The 25,453-nt window shown below is 33.8% G+C and overlaps 1 protein-coding gene across 1 annotated transcript in view; it reads left to right on the top strand.

The window, feature by feature from the left end:
- Positions 1 to 25,453, top strand: part of LOC128247092 (uncharacterized) — a 201,772-nt gene that overhangs the window by 156,025 nt on the left and 20,294 nt on the right. Inside the window, exons 32-33 of the mRNA XM_089338070.1 lie at positions 12,290 to 12,462; positions 19,397 to 25,453. The exon at positions 19,397 to 25,453 is cut by the window's right edge and continues 376 nt beyond it. Of these exons, the coding sequence (XP_089194196.1) occupies positions 12,290 to 12,462; positions 19,397 to 25,453 (6,230 nt within the window). The remainder of the gene's footprint in view (positions 1 to 12,289; positions 12,463 to 19,396) is intronic.

Raw genomic sequence — 25,453 nt, 5'->3', positions numbered from 1 at the left:
AGTCACAACCAGTTTCCTTAGATATCAAGGACCTTTCTTACAATCCTTGCTGTTCCCAATAGAGCAGATTTCTGAACTAATGCAACTCTCATAGTTACACAAAACTTTATAAGGGAACAATTAAGTCTGTCAGTGACAGCACCTAGGGAACTTATGCCAACTGGAATTACTTTTGTGGAAACCTTTCACACTCTTTGCATTTCCCTAGCCAAGTCCTGGTATTTTCCTATTTTCTCCTGTTCTTTAATCCCTACACTCATGTCTGCAGATATAGCCCCTATTTGTTCCATGCACTTCTCAAGATTTTTACTCACTGTTCCCAGGGCTCCGACAGTTATTGGTACTACTACCACCTTTTTCATCGACCACAACTGCTTAACCTCCCAAACTAACCTGTCATATCTATCGACTTTTCTTGCTTCCTTATCACATACCTTGTTGTCAGCTGGGCATGCTATATCTATGATCCAGCATAGTTTGCTTTCTTTCTCAATTAAGACTATATCTGGCTTCCTATTCTCTATCTCATGGTCGCACTGAATCATAAAATCCCACAAGATCTTTGCATTATCATTTTCGATGATGCCTTTGGGTTTGTGGTTGTACCAATTTTTTGCTCTGTCAAGTCCACACCATGTCCATATTATTATTATTATTATTATTATTATTCAGTAGTTTTATTTTTATAACGTGCTTTCACTTCACTACCGAGCGCAGCTCTGTGCGCCTTGAGTATGTGCTGTGGTTTGCTATGGTGCTCTTATGGTTACTGTATTGAAAGTGTTTTGTGTAGGATGTGTACTGTGCCCAGACGTGCAATTTTCTGTATGTTATATATATTTGTAAGTCCTGGTGTTTTTGTTATGTATTTGTCTGAATATTTTTTTATTATACCTAAGGCACCTACTATAATAGGAATTGTTTCTGTTTTTAGATTCCACATTCGAGTTACCTCTATTTCCAGGTCTTTGTATTTTGAAAGTTTTTCCATTTCTTTTAGAGAGACGTTGTCATCTGCTGGTATTGATACATCAATTAGAAAGCATTTTTTTTTCTTCATGATCTTTGACAACTATATCTGGTCTATTTGCCTTAATTTCTCTATCTGTGTGTATTGACATATCCCAGACCTTTTCTGGCATGTGTTTATTCCATCTTTTTTCTGTTGTTATTCCATAGTGTTGGCATAGCTTCCAGTGTATATAGGTCCCAGTTCTGTCATGTCTGTGAATATATTCCTTCTTAGCCAGGACTGGGCAGCCAGAGATAATATGATTTATTGTTTCTTGTCCATCTCCACAAATTCTACAGTTACTTGTTATGTTTCTTTTCATTATATGTTTTTGGTAATTTCTGGTGGGGAGGCTTTGGTCTTGTGCAGCAATTAAAAATCCTTCAGTCTCTGCTTTGAGTCCTGAGCTTCTCAACCATTGCTGGGATTTTTCTCTGTCTATTTCTTTTGCATTTAGTTTAGCCCAGTATTATTATTATTATTATTATTATTATTATTATTATTATTTAACATTATAGTTTCCATATTTCTTCATTGTATAATGAGCTTCTAACAGCCAGTCTCTGGCATGAGAAGTGCACAGATCCTGTTTCAATTTAAAACCTGAAAGAGAGGCTGACATCTTTGTAATAATAAAGAATAATTATTATCAATTTTCTTCAACAGTTTTATGTGAATTCCTACAGCTTTAGGATCACCTCTGTGCTCCTGAGGTATGTTCAGCATCGTCTTCAGGGAATCTAGAAATGTGCTTGTGTATAGTAATCAGTTTTACTTTGTTGTGGAATTTAGTTTGTTGTTTATGGTATTATTTTAGGGATTTGTCTGCTTATGTAGAGTAATGTAAGTTATGTTTTTCTATTGCACAGAGTACGTTTTGTGTACATTGAATGTGCTGTTTGTGTTGTACAGTTGCTGGAAGTTAGAAATGTCTTGCATAGCAGAGTTATTTCTTGGACTGTGTTTAATATTCTGTACCCATGTATAGTTCATGTTTTTTGTTCATATTTTGTTTGAAAAATGCTATCCAAGTGCTCTCATTAATATTAGTATTATTGATGATAATGTTTTACTTTTGTGCCCCTCACTCTATTTCAGTTTAAAGATCTTTGTATTCTGACATTTTCATTGCCTTCTTTCAGGCAGATGGGATTGAGGTGTCTCTCTGCATATAAACATTCTGTCTTAATCCTTGATTATTATAACTTGGTGGCTTTTTTTTTATCTCTTTGCCAGTTTGGTGAGATATGCCCCAGAAAACTGTAGCCAAATCATTGTCACACCCCATGTTTGGTATATATTTATACCACTTCTTATCTGTTTTCATGTTGGTTTCTTACCATATTTACCAGTTGATATGGTTTGTGACTTGATCATATTTGTGAGTGTATTTGGATTTGGCAAAGATTGATAAGCTAGAAGTGATGTGGTCAACTGCCAAGTTGAATTGGCTACTTGATGCTAGCATCTTTTCTAACAGTTTTATTTTTACAGTTGCTTGTGGCTAGTCATTGATTTGTGCAGCTAAAATCAGTCCTTTTTTTCTGCCAGAAAAAGCCCAGAACTTTTGAGTCATTGTTGGCTTTCACTCTGACTTACTTTCTCGTTTTTGAGTCATGCAAGATACTCGCCATGGTGTGGCTCAACTCTAAATTTTCCTTTAATATATTTTTGAATTCCATTTTGATTTTGTCTTTTGGTTATTTTTTAAAACTTTTTCTATGGTTTTGTTCTTATCTAAATCTTTCTCTTCAGTGTAGTTAGTTTCTTGTCTATACTTAATCATAAAGAAAGATTGTTTTGTTCTTTTTATGGTTCCTTATCACATTCATCAGCCACCCATTGCTTGCTTTTAAATATTTTTCTAGTCCCACTGCTGTTGTCTTGTAATAATTTTCTACTTGTATCAGACACTGCTCTCCTTGTGTGTGAAATTGGTATATTTTATCAACTTTGAGGTGGTGGCTTCAGAACACAGAAGTCAGTTGTAGCCTAATCTATCTGTCTATGTTTTTCAATTAACTTAACTTTCAGTTTATCATGTTGAAGCTGTTGTCTATAATTTGTATAGCTAGCATATTTGTGCTTGCTACCTTATTTCTAGCATTGGTTTCAGATTTTAATTTTAGTCTACTGTTCTGCTAACTTTTCTGAACTCTTTCTTTCTACAGAGCTCCCAATGGATCATACTTGTCACATTATCATGGCCCTGTTTATATTTGCATTGTACCAATTTCAGGCATTTGCTAATGATGAGCCATACCATTTCACCTCTCTCACCACACATTCTGCAGAATCATTAGCACACTGTGAAAAATATTTAGCATCATTTCGCCCATCTATACATTCTGAGTTCAAACTCTATTGAGATTGACTTTATCTTTCATCCTTTTGAGGTTGATAAAATATGTACCAGTTGAGCCTTTCATCTTTTCAGGGTCAATAAGTATCAGTTAACACTGAAGTTGATGTAAATGACATATCACCACCATCCCAAAATTGCTGGCCCAGTGCCAAAATTTGAAATCATTATTATTATTCCTTTGGTATCTGCTAGAAAACAAATACCTCCTAAAGGATATCTAGTCATCTAGGGCTGGTATTGTAGACTAATGTTATTGTGCAACACAGCTTCAGATCCTGTTGGGTTTTCATTCTTGATTAAAAAGAAATACCTTGCTGCTGTTTGGTTTTGTCATTTATATTCTGAGTTAAAATCTTAAGGAGGATTACTTTTCCTTTCATCTAACAATGGTTAGCAAAATATATAAAATTGATTCAGACATTTTATTCCTTCTCTGTAAATTTGTAATCTTGTACATACACTTATACCATTATCATCATTGCTTTTTATTATCATAATTTTATTCTTATTACTATTCAGTAGTCTTATTTTTATCATGTGCTTTCTCTGCACTGCCAAGTGCAGATTTGTGTGCCTTGAGTATGTGCTGTGGTTTTTGTTTTAGTGCTGTTATTTTCACTGTATTGAAAGTGCTTTATGTAGAATTATTATTGAGTGAGAGAGCAGTGCACACTATCAAAGTGACACTGGGGTAAAATATATAAGCTCAGTATACCCATCATGACTACCCGTCTGATAAGGGTACACCAGGCACATGCATCACAACCATATGTGCACAACTTGCTGATCTCATATCAAGATTAACAGCGCATAACCTTGCAAGTGAGGCCCAGTTAGAATTTTCTTCAGATCGAGTAGCCCATCCCACTCAAAAGGTCCCTGAATTAGGGTTGCTGAATGAAATACCCATGTTTCCAGAGGTGAATTATTCAAACTCCACAGAATTTCTCTCAACATATGGCTATGATGCTTCCCACAACTTCTGCTCATGATCAGAGATGCACATATTGTCAGCCACTAAGAGACATGCTCAACTGATTAAGGTCAAACAACTGACAAGCAAATCTATGGTAATGAGCAGAGTATTTGCTATAGCCCATCTTTTATACCAAGACAAAACAATGTACATGATAACACTTCCAATCAGTTAAGATCAGAAGATATGAGAGCCACTGCCTGGTGGCAAGCCAGCAGAATCATTAGGATGCCAGACAAAATGGCATTTCATTTGAATGGTGGCATTTCATTTGACTTTATATTCTGAGTTCAAATTCTGGTGAGGTTGAGTATGCCTCTCCTCCTTTCAGGGTCGATAAAATAAGTACCAATTGAGTAATGTAATCGACTACTCCTCTCCCAACAAAATTTCAGGCCTCGTACCTATAGTAGAAAGGATTATTATTATCATTATTATCATAGAGGATGCTGATGATTAGAAAGCTTTAAAAAGATCCAAAGTGGATGAAACTTTCAAATAGTTATTGATAAAGTTTCCTATGTTTATTTACTATGATATTTTCCAATAACTTTCGTAAGATTAGCTTCAAATGATTTTTGAGAGATAATTGAAAAAATATATATATATATATATATTATCAAAGGAGTCAAACATCAATCCATTTGTAAGAGCAAAATATAGTTTTTCAAATATATGGGAATATTTATTTAGAATATTTTTTAAAATTTTGTTAATATTAACAAGAATATTGAAATGCAATAGCCAATTTTAAAAATAATTGTAGATTAACAAAAACAAAAAGAACTATAGAAACTATAAAAAAATGATAGTATTGAATCTTTGTATTTTCTACTTCTCTGATTAAGGACCATTAAACATATACTTAACTCTGTTGGATATTGTAGGTTTAGAGATTATGACTAAATACATTCAAAGATTGAATTACAAATACATTCAAAGATTGAATTACAAATTAGCTGTGTTGAATAACAATGGTAGATACTGTTTAGTTTCAAATCTGAAGTGCTGACAGAAGATATCAGATATGTGTGTGTGTGTGTGTGTAGACATTTTGCCAACTAAATAAATGTTGACAGAGTCTCTCTGCTTATAGGAAACCCAAGGTATCAGTATGTCATTCTGACTATAATTTACTAACAATAAATGTCATATATGTGTGTTTGTGTTTGTGTATGTGTGTACCTGTGTGTGTGTGTGTGTGTGTGTGCATGTGTATGTGTGATGTGTGTTGTATGTGTGTGCCTGATGTGTGTTGTATGTGTGGTGTGCGTATGTACATATGTATGTGTAGGTATGTGAATATATATCAAAGAGGGAGAGAAACAAGAAAGAAATAAAGAATATGCAGTGACTCAACTGTTGTGTTACATGATCAGAATTTGAATACATTTAATACACACTTAAAAAATAGATACAGTCTTCTCTGTAAGGGAAGACTTTTTCTTTAAATTAAGTTGTTTTCCAGGACAAAGTAGGCTGTTTAGATAAATTAGGTTACTTTAATAGGAGAAGATGTTCAAGTAATATCTTTTTAACATTAAAAATAGGCAGCATTCTAAGCATGATATAAAAGACACTAAATACAAAATTATATTTAGAGGGCAGGTATAGTATCTGAAATAAAAAAGATATGTGAAGAACGGTTGTTTCCATTGATATTATTTGCCAGAGTTTGAGGGCTTTGTACAAGGAAATGTTAGGTGATTAATAAATTTATGAGGATGTAAAAATAAGGTTACTTAAGTAGTGAGAAGAGTAGCATGAATGCTTTACAGATTATTGAAGAACTTTTAAAGAGTATTATTTTACAACAATCTGTGTACAAATAGATATGGGCATGGCTGCATGGTTAAGAAACTCTCTTTGCAACCATGTGTTCTTTGGGTTCAGCCTTAGGCTGACCAAATCTTCTGAGTGAATTTGGTAACCAGAAACTATGTGGAAGCTGTTATGTGTGTGTGTGTGTGTCCTTCTACCTCTGCTTGACACCAGTGTTGGTTTGTTTATATTCCTGTAATGTTGTGGTTTGGCAAGAGCGACTGATAAAATAAGTACCAGACTTACATGTAAAATAATTAATACTAGAGTTGATTTACATTTGACGGATATTTGTCCTCATCTTGTTTGTTGTTAACACAATGTTTCGGCTGATATACCCTCCAGCCTTCATCAGGTGTCTTGGGGAAATTTCAAACCTGGATTCTCATTCCTAAAGTATTTTTGATGTTATTATTATTATTATTATTATTATTATTCAGGTCACTGCTTGGAATCAAACTCGGAATCTTGGGGTTAGTAGCCCATGCTCTTAACCACTATGCCATATACTCGTGGGCAATTATGGAATGAATTTTAGGGCTTATAAATCTAATATTCTCCTACTCTTCCTTAATACCAGTTCCCATATGCTATTCATATCTGCACTCAGTCTGTTGTGTCCTAGCATATGTGCTGCTTCTTTTAGTTTTCGTATTTTCCAGTGGTGTTCTCTGTCTATTATTCTAACTTCATCCCACAGGGAGAGGTGGTCTCCATTTTCCATACATAATCAGCTATAGCTGATTTATCAATATCTCCTCATGTCACAGCTTTGCGATGTTTAAGATGAGGACAAATATCCATCAAATGTAAATAATGTAAATAATAATGTACATAATTCCGCATCTCTTAGATATAGAACTAGAGTTGATTTGTCCAACTAAATACTTCAAGGTGGTGCTCCAATGATTGGAACAAGTAAGAGATAAAAGATATAAATAAATAAATGAATATATAGTTTATAATTAAATACCTCAGATATCAGGTTTAATTAGTTTAGTACTGCTATTAACCACACACAATTAAGCATTAACTGAGCTAATTCTATTGTGGTAATGTTGAAATATACTAATAATTTATATCAAACTAAATAAATATGTTTGTGCAAACAATCTGAAAAATATTGTAGGGTGCTGAGTTAATTACATTGCCAGGTTTCCTATCATCTTTCATTCCTATAGAGTGAATGATATAAGTATCTGTAATCTAATGAGATTGTATAATTAATTACACTCTGCCTTTCAACAATTGGCCCTGTGTCAAAAGAAGAATCCGACAGGCAGTAAGTTGGCTGAAAAAGGAATACAGTATTTCACACTATTTAGTTTTATTCTTTTTACATTCTATGTCTGAAGTACTGTAGAAGCAAAGAAGTCCCAGTAAAATATTGGTGTCAATTCAATAATTTGTAGCCCATTACCTACAAGAACTGACTTTCTTATAGAGTCAAAACATATCAGTATAATTTGGAAAGATTATTTGTTTTCTCATCTTGTAATTAGCTGCAAATGAAAAAACACAAATATATTAAATTAAATCCAATTTGTGTTGTACCCTCATGATCTTAAGACAAATAATGTTAATCAAAACGAATAATTTTGTTCAAATATTTAAAACTCACAAAATGCTTCACTATTTGTTTCTTTATGTTTTGTGATGTTTCTTAATCTGCTTGTGATTTTCTTATGTGTTTACTTTTGAGGCCATCTATAGAAGATTCTTATCAAAGATTAATCTTTTGTTGCTCTTACATCTAATTTTGTAGTTCATTATTCTACAGAAATTTTTTTAGCAGAAAATTTCTCTCAACAAAACTAAACTCAACAATCTTGAATTTTATATAAAGATTCCTTTTTTTTTTTTTACTATTTTACACTTACCAATCTCTAGCTGAAAGAAGAAACCTCCTAATTATTCCACAGTGGAAAAGTTAATTATATATCTTTATTGGTTTTCAGTATCGCTGTTTGTTGAATAACTATCTATATTTGAAGTATTTGACTTACTTTAATATTACAACATTTAAGACATCACAACATTAAATGTATTTTAATATTAGACTAGATACGCAAACATCAAGAATAAGAAGGAAACAACCTCTGCTGGGTTAAATCTAAAAACTAATTTCAATTTACAATTGAAGCTAAAATCAATTGGAAAGACAGGAATGTATTTACATTCCATGTGTTCCTTTTAAATCTATGGATTTGTACCAAGTCAACAGGAAAAAATATTAAGTCATCCCATAAATAATGCGGTTTTTTTATACTTCTTTTATTTTTCAAAAGACTACGGAATAAATGATAATCAGATGGGGCAATGTCTGGCGAATATGGTAGGTGGAGCATCGTTTCCTCTTCAAACTGCTCCAGCCTTTAGAATGTCATCCTTTCTGTATGTGGCCGAGCGTTATCCTGATGTAAAAACACTTTTTGTCTTGAAACCAAAGATGGTCGTTTTGCTTCTATCTCTGAATTGAATGACCGAATCCAAGCTTCTCTGCTAGTTCCTCAACAGTTACGATGGGATTTTGTTCCACTATGGTTTGCAGGATGTCCTCATCGAGCTCTGCAAGTCTTCCAGGATGAGGGTTATCTTCTAGGTTGTAGTTTCCAGCTCGGAATTTCTGGAACCACTGTTGACACTAGCTTACGCTTATTGTCCAATCCTCATATACTGCATTAATATTTCTTGCACTTACTGTTGTGTTGTTGCCTTTATTGAACTCATAAAGAAAAATATGCCAAATATGCTCCTTTGTCACTTCTATTATAGCTTTGAGGAATAACTGTTAAAATCGAACTGCACTCTTCAAAACTTGCACTAAGAATAGGAAAAAATAAAATTACTTCCTGCTTTTATAGCAAGTTGATGCAGGTAGTTTATCTTGTTCCCCTCCTACTTTCAGTTCATGCAAATGAAAATTATATATGGGATGACCCAATATTTTGATAGACTGAATTTAAGCCTTAAGTTGTAAATTACTATTTGTGACTTCTAAATAAGAAACTCCATTAATAACGAGCATTTGAAGAAAGACAGTCTTATAAACAGCATAATGTTTTGGTAAAACAACTGATAATCGTAGCTCAACATTAAATAAAACATACATACATACACACAAATGTATGTATGTATATGTGTGTATATGTATATATATGTATGTATATATATATATATATATGTATATGTATGTATATATATGTATATATATGTATATATTTATATTAAGTATTATAATAGCCTATGAAGTGCTGCTTTCAAATTGGCCTAATTTATATTATTTTATTTTATATCATGAGTAAAACTTAATTTGCAAATATCAACAAAAAATCAGTTTATATATTTCAAAATTAATTCAGATTTAAAGATAAATGTTTTCACTTTTAAAACATTACCTTTTGAAATTTTAATATAATTAATTACTCTCCATATCTAACATAATATTACTCAATCTCCCTTCTTAGATCTTCTCTTTTCAAATTTGGGAAAAGGTAGATAAACATAAAAAAATAATATAATTGAATTTTCCAAATATAGGAGTTTTGTTTTTGTTTCATTGTTTCTTTTTTTTCCAACTAAAATATCTGTTTCTGTAGTGTCTTTATTCGTGCAGATTGTGTCGAAGCTGTTTGTGGAATTTACAAATGAAAGGTAGAGTAATGTTAGGATTCTAAAATAGTTTGAATGTCTTTAGAGGAGATTGGCTTTCAAGAATATCTCTTATGTATTTCTTTATTGTCACACCTTATCAAATATCTACTTATAGGTAGAATTGTTATTGTGGAGTTTCCTGTCTTGATATTTGGTTAACTTTTGTCCAAAAAAAGCCATGAATTTAAAGGAAATATTTAAATTTAAAGGAAATATTTAAATTTAAAGGAAATATTTAAATTTAAAGGAAATATTTAAAAGTTGATAAAAGGTGAAAAGGCCATTAAGTAATCAGACTCAAGGTGATTGAAATTATTTAATTTTTTCAATATATTACCTTGATTGATTCCCAAAATGTGCATGCAATATCTGTGGAAAGAAAAATTTTCTGTTTTGTACCTGTTTAAATATTTAAATAATTTCGTGTTGTTAATTTCATCAATACAAATAACTTTATATGATGAAATAAAAAAGCTACTATTTTTATTATGGTTGAACCTTTAAATTGGTGTAGTTTGTATATTAGTCTTAGATTTAATTATTTTGATATTTGCAAATATGTAATTGGCTAATAAAAATTTACATACTGCTGAATGGTTTGCTTATTTCAAAATATAAAGTTATTTTCATTATAAAATTTTCAACCTGAAAAAACAATTACTATGAAATTGCAAAATTATATATATTTTATAACCATTTACAAGCATATAAATTGTTATGTAGGACGTTTTTATCAGAATTTCCATTGTGCTAAAGCAGATTGTGAATATTTTAATATTTTAACATTTAAAATATTTTCTAAAGCATTCAAACTATTTTGTATTGAAAAAACTGACTGTATATTTTGTTGTTTTCTATGTTATTGGTAGCTTTGTCCATAGTTTTTGTTTTATATTTATCAAGAAATTATTTCTGTAACAAATTGAGAAATTAGAAAACTTACACTTGTGTGTGTGTGTGTGTGTGTATATATATATATATATATATATATATATATATATATATATATATATGAATGTATGTGTGTGAATGTATGTAAATGTGCACGTGTACATGTGTGTGTGTATGTGAGTGTGTGGGTGTGTGGGGAGTGTATGTGTACAGTCAATAATCATTTATCTGATATTCTAAAATCCAAAATCTTCCAAAATTCAATTTTTTCTCAGTGGGAGGTCATATATAAATCAGGTTTTATTTTGTTGCACTTTTACAAAAAATTTCTAAATTAAAATATCAAAGTAACTGATTATGTTCAATTGTTTTATGGAACCACACACGTCTTTGGCATTAGACCGGCCATAGATCTTCCATATTGATAGCAAACAGAAAAACAGTCCATGCTTCATCAATTGCTGCAATAGGAAGCAGCCCCTTAAAATAGAGTTATCTTCAGTCAGACAGGAGACTAAGTCTAAGAGTTTGCAACATTGTAGACTTTGTTAAAAACACTTAGTTGCCAGGTGAGATGATAGATTTGGTCTATAACTAAAACAGTGAGTGTACACAGCCACCAAAGTTTGATGAGCAAGGAAATCTTCCAGAGATGTACTGCAAATATTCGGGTGCATAAAGATTTAAGCTGAAATAGAAAATGTGATACAGTGAAAATAAGAATAAATGTAAATGTTTAAAATTAACAAAGGACAGATTACATTACCTACTTCAAGTTTCATGCTAAGAAAGTGAAATATTTGAACATGCTTGAAATTGTAGAACCCTAAAGACTGTCAAAATTCAAATTTTTTTTTGTAAGAGAAACACTGCAAATGGAAAATTCCAGAAAACACTTGAAATATTACCTTCACATGATTTCAAAATTATTTTTATTCATTTAGTTGGCTGCTGAAATTATCAGACAGTGAGAAATATGATTATGAGAATTATTATTTTGTATTTATAAAAAAAGAAATTCAAAGATACTTCATACTTATATTAACAATGTTGGAGTATAACAAATTTTTGCTTTTGTAAAAGTAGTTTTCACATAGATTTGCTGCTCCATAACATAAAAGACTTTGATTTGCTGTAAATTACACATATGGCAGTCATGCAATGTCTGTAAAGTCTTCGAAACAATATTTTCTTAATTTCTTTAAAATTATAATTCCTGAAACAATATTGTTCTTTGTTTGAAAATCTTATTAATGAAAGGCATTATACACTAAGATTGCATTTATGTCATTAATTCATGAATTTATGAATATGTCAATAAGTTCATGAAAATAGACATTTGAGGAAAAAATGGGAGGAGAGAGGGAGAGGTAAGTCGCTTAATCTTTACAATTTGCTTGAAGAAACTTTCGCAAAATGTTCCAAATGATTTATCACAGAAATATTACACTAGTATGTTTCTGATATAATAAAAGACAACATTATATATTCCTAATCTATTTTTTAGAACACTACCATCGTCTTTTTATTCATTTTTTATTAAATTAAATATTGTGATAATTTATTCTAGGTTAAAAGACGGAGAAGCTCTCAGCTCAAATGATCATATCACAATTGTTTGTAAAGGAGGTTTACACCAATTGCACCTTCACAAATGTACAGGAGATGATGAAGCTATTTATACATGTATCTCTTCAGCTGGTGGAAAATCTGCTTCTTGTATGGCAATGTTGTCTACAAAGAGTAAGTGTAACTTTCCAAATTATTTTATTTCTAGTTCTGATTTTATATGTTGAAACAAGTCCTCTCATCTTGTGAGTTTAAAAGCATGTGGTAAATTGTTTTCTTATAAGTGTAAAAAAAAATAATAATTATCATTACCAATTTAACCCTTTTCTTATCCTAGTTCTTGTGAAATACATTGCCTTTGTTTCAATTGGTTTTAAAAGTCATCATCAAGAATTTTTTTTTATTGAGCTGGTGTCTGAAACATAAATTAAAATCAAATTTTGATAGAAAGTTTTAATTTAGATCTCTTCAACACAGAAAACTTATATCATAGGATCAAGGGCATTCCAAGATGACTTGGTTGTTTAAAAATATATTGAAGCTATAATAATTATCATAGATGAACTGAATCTTAATCTGTAGCTTTTATTCCACTACTATCCTCATGCTGTTTAATAAGTTGCTGGTGAGTAGATTACAAGGATTGAAGTCTGTAGAATCCATCATAATTAGAGAAGAAATTAGGTGAAAAATGACACAATACACTATTACTGATAATCATCTTCAACACTTTCCTTGATACATTCAGTTTGTAACTGGATGTATCAGAAAGATTATTTTCATTAGAATGGTGCAGATAATCACGACTTTCTGTTTTAGTGTAAATGTCTCAGGAGAATAAGAAGCTGAATAGATTTTTTTTCTTTTTAAGATGGAAACCAATACAAAAATGCACGGTGTTTGATGGTGAAAATCTGTGCAAAATCTATTGTTATATTAGTTTTTAGAAAGCAAATTATTAGTCACACTTGTTGAATTAGACAGATGGTAGAGATATGAATAGCTATATGGTTAGAGTAAATAAGAATAGTGTTATATGATATTATTCATGAGAAACAGCTACCATCTGAGAAAAACACTATCTTATTCATAAGAATAATAAAATTGGAGGTAAAATAAAAGGTAAAAGTATTTGTTGCGTTATATGATAGTGTTATCAGAAAGTGCTACCATAAGAAAGAAAACACTGTCTTACACATTTAAAAATAAAACTGGATGTGAAATAAAAAGTAAAAAAGTATTTGCTTCTCAGGAGGAAACATCTAAAAGAAATTCCATTATCATGATCTGCAGCTATAAACTTCTATCAATGATATACTGTTTTTAATATTGAGTTCTAAACTTAGATATTTTTAAGACTGAATAATATATATATATATATATATATATATATATACATACATATATATATATATATATATATATATATATATATATATATATATATATATATATATATATATATATACTCAATCTTAAAACTTAAAAATATCTTGTTTTGCAAGAATTTTGATCTGAAAACGTGATGTAACCAATATTGTTATATTTGGGGAGAGTTGTTATTAATAAAGCCTATAACCATACCAGTTGTTGTTTGACTATATTTCACTTCTGTTTCATAAGCAGTAGTTTAATTATACCTCCCAAAATATTTTTCACTACATCAACTTGTAGTCTTTACAATGAGGATATGATTGGTTTTTTTTTGGTTTTTTTTTTTACTGTTGTTATATCTCTACAGTAAGTGTGTGAGCTTATGACACTAGTGTTAATTTGTTTATTTATTCAGAATGCATATGTGTGTGTGTGTGTGTGTGTGTGTGTGTGTGTGTGGTGGGGCTGCATGCTTATGTATTGGTTGACTTCAGTTATTTTTTAACTTCTTTTATCATTATTCCTGTATTATTGTTGTGGAGGGTTACCATTAGGCTCACAACACTCATTCTTTACGTTAAATATGTGGGTGGAGGTGGGAGTCTATCTCCTATACAAATATGAGAAGCTGACACTCACATACTTGATATGAAGAATGAGTGGTGTAACAACGCTGCTCCTTAAGACAACACACCACCGTAAATAGTACAAGAATATAGATAAGTCCAAGAACAATTAAAGTCAACTAACAAACACATGCATACACACTTACACACACATGTTTCGATGTTAGTAATAAGAAAAAGAAACAAGGTAAACAAATAAACCTTCTGTCATTAGTTTACATGCTTACTATAGAGATAATAACGGTATATTGGTAGTCACTCGAGTCTGAGAAAGACAATTCTGCAACTTCTTGCTGAACAACCTAGATAGGTGATTTGTTTATAGTGAGCAAATGTTTGTGCTGTACATAAGCTCATTCCTTCTATCAAATCAATATTACCTGAACAGGTGCATGGTGTTTCACAAGTCAAATGTTAAAGCGGTGGGCTATTGAGATATAAAAACAGTAACATTAGTTAAATACTAAAAAAAAACTAAAAAAAACAAGCATTTAAAAGAAAAAAATAGACACTCATTGTAAAGGCTGCTGGTCAATGTGATGAAAAATATGTTAGGAGACATAAGCAACTATCTGCTTTGAAATGAGAAGTGAAATAGAGACAAACAACAATGGATGAATGGGTTTACAGGCTTTTTTAATGACGACACTTCCCAAATATAATAATATATGTGTATACATATACATAATGTGTATGTGTATGAGTGTAGGTATGTAGTCGTCTCAAAATCCATTGATCAGAAAAAATAGGCATTCATATATTGGTTAATACAGTGGGTATATCATTCATCATCATCATCATCATCGTTTAACGTCTGATTTCCATGCTAGCATGGGTTGGACGATTTGACTGAGGACTGGCAAACCAGAAGGTTGCACCAGGCTCCAATCTGATCTGGCAGAGTTTCTACAGCTGGATGCCCTTCCTAATGCCAACCACTCCGAGAGTGTAGTGAGTGCTTTTACGTGCCACCGGCATGAGGGCCAGTCACACAGTACTGGCAATGACCATGCTCGAAATGGTGTTTTTTACGTGCCACCTGCACGGGAGCCAGTCCAGCAGCACTGGCAATGATCTCGCTCGAATGATTTTCTAACGTGCCACCAACACATACAATATTATATTCTCTTATCAGCTGCTTTATCAATCAGTTTCATACCAGGAGTTGAAATAACATCAGCAATCATCAGAAAAGGTTGAAAGAAATAGTATGGTGTGAGTTCTCTGCCACTGGATGTGTCACACCTAGTCTGTGGATCATATAAGTGTTGTAAATAAACTGGAATGAAAGCAACCATGTCAAAACTAAGGGTGTAAAGTAATTTAGCTCATTGGAGTTATGACCCTTGGATTGAGAAAGCAAAAATAAAAATGGATCAGTGCAGCCTCCTGGCTTGCTAGTCCTCAGTCAAACCGTCCAACCCATGCTAGCATGGAAAGCGAATGTTAAACGATGATGATGATGATGATGATGATGACTGTATGGGAGATATTTGCCTATAGAGTGGAGTTGGGGGCTGGAATGAGTGCAGGATGGGGTAAGGGCTGGAGTGAGGGCAGAGTGGGGTAAAGGTGGCATAAAGATACAGAGGTAGGAATAGGGATGGGGTTCAGTGGGAGAGAGTTAATTTTAAAATCATGTGGTAGTGGCTAGGCAGAGACATGGCTGTTTGGTAAGAAGTTTGCTTCCCAACCACATGGTTCTGGGATCAGTCCCACTTGGGCAGGTGTCTTCAACTTTAGCCCTGAGTCAACCAAAGCCTTGAGAGTGGATATAATAAATGGAAACTGAAAGATGCCTGTCACATATATGTGTATGTGTATGTATATCTATGTGTGTGTGTGTGTCTTTGTATTTGTGCTTGTTCCCCACCACTGCTTGATAACTGGGGTTTGTGTGTTTACATCCCTGTTACTTAGTGGTTTGGCAAAAGAGACTCTTAGAAAAAGTACCAGGTCTAAAAAAAAAGAAAGACAGAAAGAAGTACTGGGGTTGGTTTGTTTGACTAAACCTTTCAATGCAGTTTTTACATCTACCAAATTTCCCTCTCAAAGCTTTGGTCAATCATATCTATGATAGATGATATTTGTTCAAGATACCAGACTCTGAGCCTGAACCTGAAATTGTATAGTTTAAAAGTGAAGATTTTAACCACACAACCATGTCTTCAACCATTTTTGATACACAATTAAATGACTGTTTCAGTTATGACTAAAATAGTGTTAATTGAAGTTAATTCTAATAACTTTTATTAACATTTTTTTCTAGTGTATATTTAAATCTTTTGATGTGGAACAGATTGTTATTTTTACAATCTGCCTAGTATTAAGCCACCTGTGTTTTCATTGATAAATATAGCAAAATGTGATCGTGTAATATTATAAACAACTACACAAATTATTTTTGCGCTTGGGAAATATAATATGTTTGTAGCTTAACTCCTGATGGAAATATGTTCTAGAAGCTAAAGCATATGGTTGACATAGAAGAGATATTTACAGAACTATAATCACCATACTCATAAAAATGTTTATTAACTACATTAATACCTAGCCATTTTTGTAACATTAAACTGTCATTAATACTAGAGGGATGACTGGAAAATTAAGACATCAATTTTCATCATCGTCATCATCATCGTTTAACGCCCACTTTCCATGCTAGCATGGGTTGGACGATTTGGCTGAGGACTGGTGAACCAGATGGCTACACCAGGCTCCAGTCTGATTTGGCAGAGTTTCTACAGCTGGATGCCCTTCCTAATGCCAACCACTCTGAGAGTGTAGTGGGTGCTTTTACGTGCCACCGGCACGAAAATTCTATTTTATTTTATTTTATTTATTTGTGTGAAATAGAAGATTGTATGACTGCATGAACTGAAGGTTGATGCTGAAGAGAATTAAGTGGATAATATATATCTCTAAGATTTGAACTAGCAAAGAGATATTTTTTTTATTATAGTTTAACCTTTTAGCATTTAGATTGGCCATACCCAGCCCAGCCTATTCAAACTAACCAGATTCAGCCTCTCACACCCACCCTTCAATGTCATTCTAAAAATAATCATATCATTGAAATTTCAAACCAGTGAGATAATGTGTAACTAATTCCCAACAATGTTCATAAATAAGTATTACATTTGACAGAATGATCTAAATGTTAAAGAGTTTTATGTCCCATTTAGGGCACTAAAAGTTATCTACTGTAGTAAAATGGGTACTAGAAAACTCAATATTATCAACTAGGAAATTTTAATTAATGAAAATTATACCCTTTGTGATGAGAAGAATCTATCATAATAGGAAAGAAAGGTTTTGCTCACAACTCTTTGCAAGGCCTCCAAAATGGTGGGTGAGGAGGAGGAAGGTTTCCTCAAACCAGAAACCTGACTGAAATGCTTGCATTAAAATGGGCTCCACTAAAAGCAACCATTGTGTTAAATGGTAGTGTTAAACTGTGTGATGGATTAAGTCTATCACACAACTAGCATATGAGCTGGAATAAATACTACAAAACAACCTATCCAATGTTCTAATGTTTCCATCAGTCTGTTTTTTGGGGGTTAGTTCATTATTTATCAAACTTGGAAGAATGAGAAGCAAAGTTGACATTAACAGAATTTGAAATGATAATGCAAGGTGTCAAATACCACAATACATTCTGTCTACACTCTAACAACGTTACCAATTTCCTGCCTACAGAAAAGTGACATTAGTGATATAATTACAGTTATGCTGAAAATGTATGCCAACAATTATAATAATTAAAATTTTCTAATTTAATTTATTGTAGAAAGGAGAAAGTTAGATTTTAACTACTGTCTAATGACAAAGTTTATTTAGATATTAGTCTTTTAACTGGCATAGCACTTAAGTAAAGATTAAGAAGACAGAAGCATGACTATACTGATAAAGATAAGACTCTCTCCACCACTACATTCCATTTTAATTAATTGTAATTAATTAACTGAAGTTTTAGGGTTGTCTCCTTAACCTTTCCTTGACGTTGTGGTTTAAGGTACATTCCCTAATGCATGACCTCAGGCTGACCAATGCTTTGTGTGTGAGACTGGTAGATGGAAACTGCAAGAAGCCCACAGACATATGCACACACAGACACACACACACACACACACATGCACACACACACACATACACAGACACATACACATACACATACACTCACGTACACAGACACATGGATACGTATACAACAGGCTTCTATCAGTTTCTGTCTACCAAATCCACTCACAAGGCTTTGTATCTTCTACTATAGCCCTAGGCTACTGATCCCAAAGTCACATGGGATTATTTACTTACTTATTTTTTCAACTCCCACTCATTTACTTATTTATTCTTTCTAGAAAAAATAAATAAGTAAATGAGAAGAAATTGAACCGGTGAGTGTGTTAATTAATAAGGTATTAAAACAGGATGACTCTCCCCAGACACAATAAGTTATTATTATTATTATTATTATTATTATTATGCAAATTTTGCCAAAACCCACAAGCCTGCCAAGTTATTGTTCAGACAGCTTTAGTATCTCTATGGAAACACTGTTGAGTGTATATAATTTACAACTATTGATGGCATTCATGATTTATTTAATTTTGAAATTTTTATTACAGTCATATGATACAAAGAGATTGCTAATTGGGATTGTTAATTATTCTTTGAGATATTTATTGCCAAAATATTTGTTTGTTTTTAAGGATTTCAATGAGCCAACAGTCAAGAATAGAAATCAAAATTGCATGCACTCTACTACTACTACTACTACTAATACCACCACCACCACCATTACTGCCACCACCACCACCGCCACCACCATTACTGCCACCACCAAAAACATCACCACTGCCACCACCATCAATACCACCACCAAAGCAGCCACTACCACTATCACAACAACTACCACTGCTACCACTACTGTCATCACAACCCTACAACTAACTAGTTGCTCCCACTCCTACCAACCACCACCAGCCCCCTCCCTCCACCACTATCACCACCACTACCGCTGCTGCTGCGACTACTACTACTACTACTACTACTACTACTACTACTCAGCATATTTGACAATCATAATTCATTTTTATTTCCAGGAAACAGAGAGAGTCTGTTTGACTCCAGCTATGGTGAAGATCTCTTCAAAAGGTGGGAGATACGTCTCTATGGTGAAAGTTACTCTCGCCCTGAAAGACGTAGTCCCCAAAGATCCCCTGAAAGGGAAAGAAGGTACAGATCATCAAGTCAGGAATCGGACAGACACTCCAGATATAGCAGATATTCGGAGAGTCCTTACAACAAGTACCCTAGCTATGGCGGTGGTTCCAAAGAACGCTACAGCAGATATGACCGATTCCGAAGGTCAGAGTCATATGATCTATCCCAAAGGTCAGAGTCACATGACCAATATAGACGGTCAGAGTCATTTGACCTTGGCTCCGATTACGACGCCAGGTATGATGATAATTTTAGACGAAACCTAAGAAGAAGAACTAGTGATAGTGACTATTCAATAGACACAGATGATGAAACTAAACCCTGGTCAATGAGAGGCAGACATCATGAAAAGCGAGAGGAAAAATATTCCAAGGAAACAACTGATCCTACATCACCTAAACCATATGATGAGATGGATAGTACTTCAAGAACTACAAGGGAAACTTTAGAGCAAAAGTTACAGGTGAAGGAGACAAAGAGGATTTCTGATAAGTCTATTGAATCTGTAGAAGAGAAATATAGTGCTTTGACAAAATCCCTTTTTGCTGATTCTGCTGGTTCTAAAGAAACTACCACTGACAGGACAGAATATATTAGTAGCTCAAAAGAATATAAAACAGATAGTATTGGTATGGATGAAGATAAGAAACGAGAATTTCAGGATGTCTCTTATGATTCAAGTCATCAAAAATACAAACTATCATATGAAACGGAGAGTTCGGATGTTTTTGTAGACACAGAAGTTCCCACTAAGAAAGTAACAGAGACACCTGAGAAGGTAACTGATGTTCCCACTGAAGTCCCTGAGAAAGCAACTGATATACCAGTTGAAGTACCTGAGAAAGTAGTCGATGTTCCTGCAGATGTACCTGAAAAAATAGTTGATATTTCTGTTGAAGTACCTGAAAAAGTTGTTGATATTCTCACAGAAGTACCTGAGAAAGTAACTGATATACCTGTTGAAGTACCTGAAAAAATAGTTGATATTTCTGTTGAAGTACCTGAAAAAGTTGCTGATATTCCCACAGAAATCCCTGAGAAAGTAGCTGATGTTCCCACTGAAGAACCCGAGAAAATAGTTGATAATTCTTTTGAAATACCGGAAGCAGTTTCTGAAATTCCTGTAGAGGTACCTGAGAAAGCAGCTGACATTCCTGTTGAGGTACCTGAGGTGCTTGAGAAAGTCACTGATGTTCCCGCAGAAGAACCTGAGAAAGCAGTTGATATTTCTTTTGAAATACCTGAAACAGTAGCCGATATTCCCACAGAACTACCTGAGAAAGTAACTGATGTTCCTGCTGAAGTACCAGAAAAAGCTCCTGAGGTTTCTACAGATGTAGCAGAGAAGATAGCTGATGCTCCCACCGACATAGCTGAAACTATAACTGATGTTCATGTTGAAGTCAGTGAGGAAATATCAGAGGTCTCTACAGATGTTGCAGAGAAGATAGCTGATGCTCCCACCGACATAGCTGAAACTATAACTGATGTTCATTTTGAAGTGAGTGAGGAAATATCAGAGGTCTCTACAGATGTAGTACAGAAGACAGTTGATGTTCCCACTGACATAGCTGAAACTACAACTGATGTTCATTTTGAAGTAAGTGAGGAAATATCAGAGGTCTCTACAGATGTAGCAGAGAAGACAGCTGATGCTCCCACCGACGTATCTGAAACTATAACTGATGTTCATGTTGAAGTGAGTGAGGAAATATCAGAGGTCTCTACAGATGTAGCAGAGAAGACAGCTGATGCTCCCACCGACATAGCTGAAACTACAACTGATGTTCATTTTGAAGTGAGTGAGGAAATATCAGAGGTCTCTACAGATGTAGCAGAGAAGACAGCTGATGCTCCCACCGACATAGCTGAAACTACAACTGATGTTCATTTTGAAGTGAGTGAGGAAATATCAGAGGTCTCTACAGATGTAGCAGAGAAGACAGCTGATGCTCCCACCGACATAGCTGAAACTACAACTGATGTTCATTTTGAAGTGAGTGAGGAAATATCAGAGGTCTCTACAGATGTAGCAGAGAAGACAGCTGATGCTCCCACCGACATAGCTGAAACTACAACTGATGTTCATTTTGAAGTGAGTGAGAAAATATCAGAAGTCTCTACAGATGTAGCAGAGAAGACAGCTGATGCTCCCACCGACATAGCTGAAACTACAACTGATGTTCATTTTGAAGTAAGTGAGGAAATATCAGAGGTCTCTACCGATGTAGCAGAGAAGGTACATGATACTCCCAGTGATATGCATGAAACAGTATCAGAGGTCATCACAACTGATTCATCTGAGAAGATTACTGATGTTTCCACTGAGATAACTGAGGTGTTTGAGGTTACCACTGAGGTAACTGAAAGAAAATCTGAGATTTCCACTGACATAACTGAGGAGACTACTAGTGTTTCTGCTGAGGTAACTGAGTTAGAATCTGATATAGTTGCAGATATAGCTAACAAGGAACCAGAAATTATTACTGTTATGTCAGAGACCATTACAAATGTAATTGAGAAAAGATCCAATGTTGACACTGAAGAAACAGGAAAAGATGTCGATTTTTCCTTTACAGTATCTGAGGAGAATGTACAAGTTGAAGAAAAAGGAGATGTTGGTGTAACTGAAGAAAGGACAGAGGTTGTTGTAGATAAACAAGACCAGGAACAATGTTTTAGCTTTGCAGTATCAGATGAAAACGTAAATATTGTTTCTGATGTAACAGAAGGACAGGATGATAAAGTTCAAATGACAACAGAAGACCAAGAAATCACTGTGGAATTTGAAAGTGATAAGTTTAGCCAGTTACAGAGTGAAGCAAGAGTAGAAGGTGTCAGTGAAAAAACTGAAACAGTCACAGAATCTTATAGTGTAGAAACTGAGAGGAAAACAGAAAAAGTGGACATAATCAGTGGTGAAGGTACTCATATTGAAGTACCTGATACAAAAGATATCAAAGTAGTCGATGTTCACACCGAAGTACATGAGCAACATGGTGGACTTCTCACTGGAGATGAAGCTAAAGAAGGAGGTGTTCATGGAGAAGTATCTTATCAAAAAACAGAAGTGTATACTGAGAAAGGATCTGATGGTTCTACTAAAACTACTGAAGTAACATCTACAAGAACTGAGAAAGGATCTGAAGGGTCTAGTCAAACAACTGAAGTAATAACCACAACAACTACGAAAACTGTTAAAGGAATATATGAAAGTTCAGAACTGGAAGGTACTGAAGGTGAGGTCGTCTCCAGTGAAGTACAAGTGAAACAATTTGATGATTCAGTTGAAAAAGAAATACCAAATGGTGCAGAGTCGGTTCTGGTAGAAGTAAAGACTGGATTGTCAGTAAGCCCTGAAAGACAACAAACATTTAGCTTTGATTTTGTACAAGATGTTCAGAGGGAAATGGAGAATGTTGCAGGAGCTTCTTCTTCCACAGTGGAACAAAGTTTTACCACAGAAACATTCACAGAAAATGAGACTGAATGTGAAATTACTTTGTCACATGATAAAGAAGTAATAATTGAAGAATATGAAACCTTTTCAATTCCTCCTGGTCAAAATATTTTTGGGGAAAATAAGAGTCAAATTGAACAACTTTGTGAGTTAAGTGAGGAGAAAAGAAAAGAAATAATTGATAGTTCCGAACGGGAATTCAGTTTACTAGAGCAGACACCTGATACTAAGTTAAAGTATACAACTAAGAGTGAACAGGAAAATACTGAATATGGCCAGTGGGACATTTCAGAGAAATTAGTAAAGGATGGAGTAATCAACACTGACGAAGCACTCAATGAGAAATATCAGCAGTTAAATCAGAAAATAGAAGGCAAACAGAAAGATCATGAAATAATTAGTGCTCGTGATGATTCTCTGACATTTGATAATAAGACAGGTGTAGTATCTGGTTCCCTTGCTGCTGCTGCTGTTCATGAAGAGAAACTTGATACATCAACAAAAACAGAACTACACCAGTCTGAGGCTACAGGAGAATACAGTAACTATATACCTTCAGATAAAGAGCGTGAAAAACCTCTTATCACTGACTTGCAATCAGATATTGGAAGAAAAAGTGTTACTGAAAGTCAAGAAGTTGAAGAAATAAGTAAACAGAGAATGTCAGAGATAAGTGATATTCATAAAGAAGAAGAAATTTCAGGATCTTTACAATTCTCAAAAGAATCTTCTGACACAATTGAAGACTTAAAACAGAAAAGAAAAGATGTGGAAGATTTTGCTGAATCATTTGTTCATAAAATCATTGAAGAAGAAATGAAAGAAAAATCTTCTAGTACTGAATCATCCACATCTAAACTGACTAAAGATTTAAAAACAGAAACTGGACCTTCTGATGGTTTGGCTGAAGACAATGCATTTGAACAAACTGCAACTGTTGTCAATGTAGAACCTGATGAAGAATTAGGAAAAGTCACCAAAGATGTGGATAAGAAACTGAAACAAGAATATACTGTCGAAATGCCAGTATCACCTGACCAAAGAAACCTCTCAGTAAATGAAAATATTAGCAATGAATCTCAATCAACTTTTAATTATGAAGAAACTAAACTGATGAAAGATGAACGCACAGTTCACACAGGCTCACCTGTTATTGAAGAAATGATGTCACCATTTAATCAATCAGAAGAAGTGCATCGAGGCATTGTTGAAGAGCCTGATGAAGAACGTGTTGTTTCAATGAGTAGTAAAAAAGAGAACGTATTTTTCGATACTAATGATTTCGAATTGAGTAACATTTGCCAAGATGTTTCTAAAGATGAAGTCAAAAAAATAACTGACACACCCCAGCCTCCTATAAGCAAAGATTTTTCTGATAACCAAGAACATACAAAACAAGAATTGGATTCAAATAGGGGTGTACAAAAGGAAGAAACAGATTACAAATCTACAGAAGTGAGGGAAAAATTGGAATTCAGAGAATCACCTAGTGACTCATCAAGTAAAAAGGCTGCTTTTATTCACCATGAGGATAGTTGTGAATTTGGCTTTGATTCAGAGACTGCTTCAACTGACGATGCTGCTGATACACAGTTTTCTAGCTCTAAGAGTAGGTTAATGTATTCCAGGAGGACTGTTCAGTCATCAGATCTTGATAATAAAGGCTATGAAAGATCTTTTGATGAAGTGTCTGGTGTTTCCAGTACGGATGATTTGGAAATGAATGAAGATGCTTCTGCATCTAAATTCTACAGACGAAGAACTTTTCAGAGACAACATACAGATGATCAACTGGAGGAAGACCAATGTTATACTGAAAGACCTTTTGAATCATGGAGCACTTCTGAACATTATGAAACTGGTAGGAAATCTTATAAACTAGCAGGAAATATTGGAAAAGAAGATTTACCGTCAGAAAGTGATGGAGTATGGACAAGGAAACCAATATTTTCTGAGGATTCCTTATCTTATGTCTCTGAACAGGCAAGTATCTCCAGTGAATCTTTCCGGGGTATTGATACAGAGTCGAATAGAACAAGTTCCTTAGAAAGACAGTTGTCCGAGGATGAAACTTTCTTCCTAAGACAAACTTCTATTGATTCAGATCGACTAAATTACCAGTTTCCTGATGATGTAAATATCTCTCAAAGACAAAAATTTGATCCAGAAGAATTTTTTTATCGGCAAATTTCAGAAGATGCTGCATATGATAAACAGACTTCAAAGGAAAGACATTCTGATCAAAGACAAATTTCAGAAGACACATCTTACCAAAGACAGAGTTCAGAAGATGCGGGTATAAAGAAGAAACAAGAAGTTAAAGATATTGAGCATCAGTCATCTGAGAGTTCTGAGCCTAGTGACAGTCAGACCAGACATCTTCATAGAGAGAGCGAAGATTACAGTGTCATTACTAAAAAAGAATATGAAGCAGATGGAGAAGAAGAAATTGATGAATCTCACAGAACAAAGCGTT

Source organism: Octopus bimaculoides, chromosome 2 (assembly GCF_046866305.1).
Source record: "Octopus bimaculoides isolate indiv1 chromosome 2, ASM4686630v1, whole genome shotgun sequence".
Classification (NCBI taxonomy): Eukaryota; Metazoa; Mollusca; class Cephalopoda; order Octopoda; family Octopodidae; genus Octopus; species Octopus bimaculoides.
This window is presented reverse-complemented; position numbering and strand designations above follow the sequence as displayed.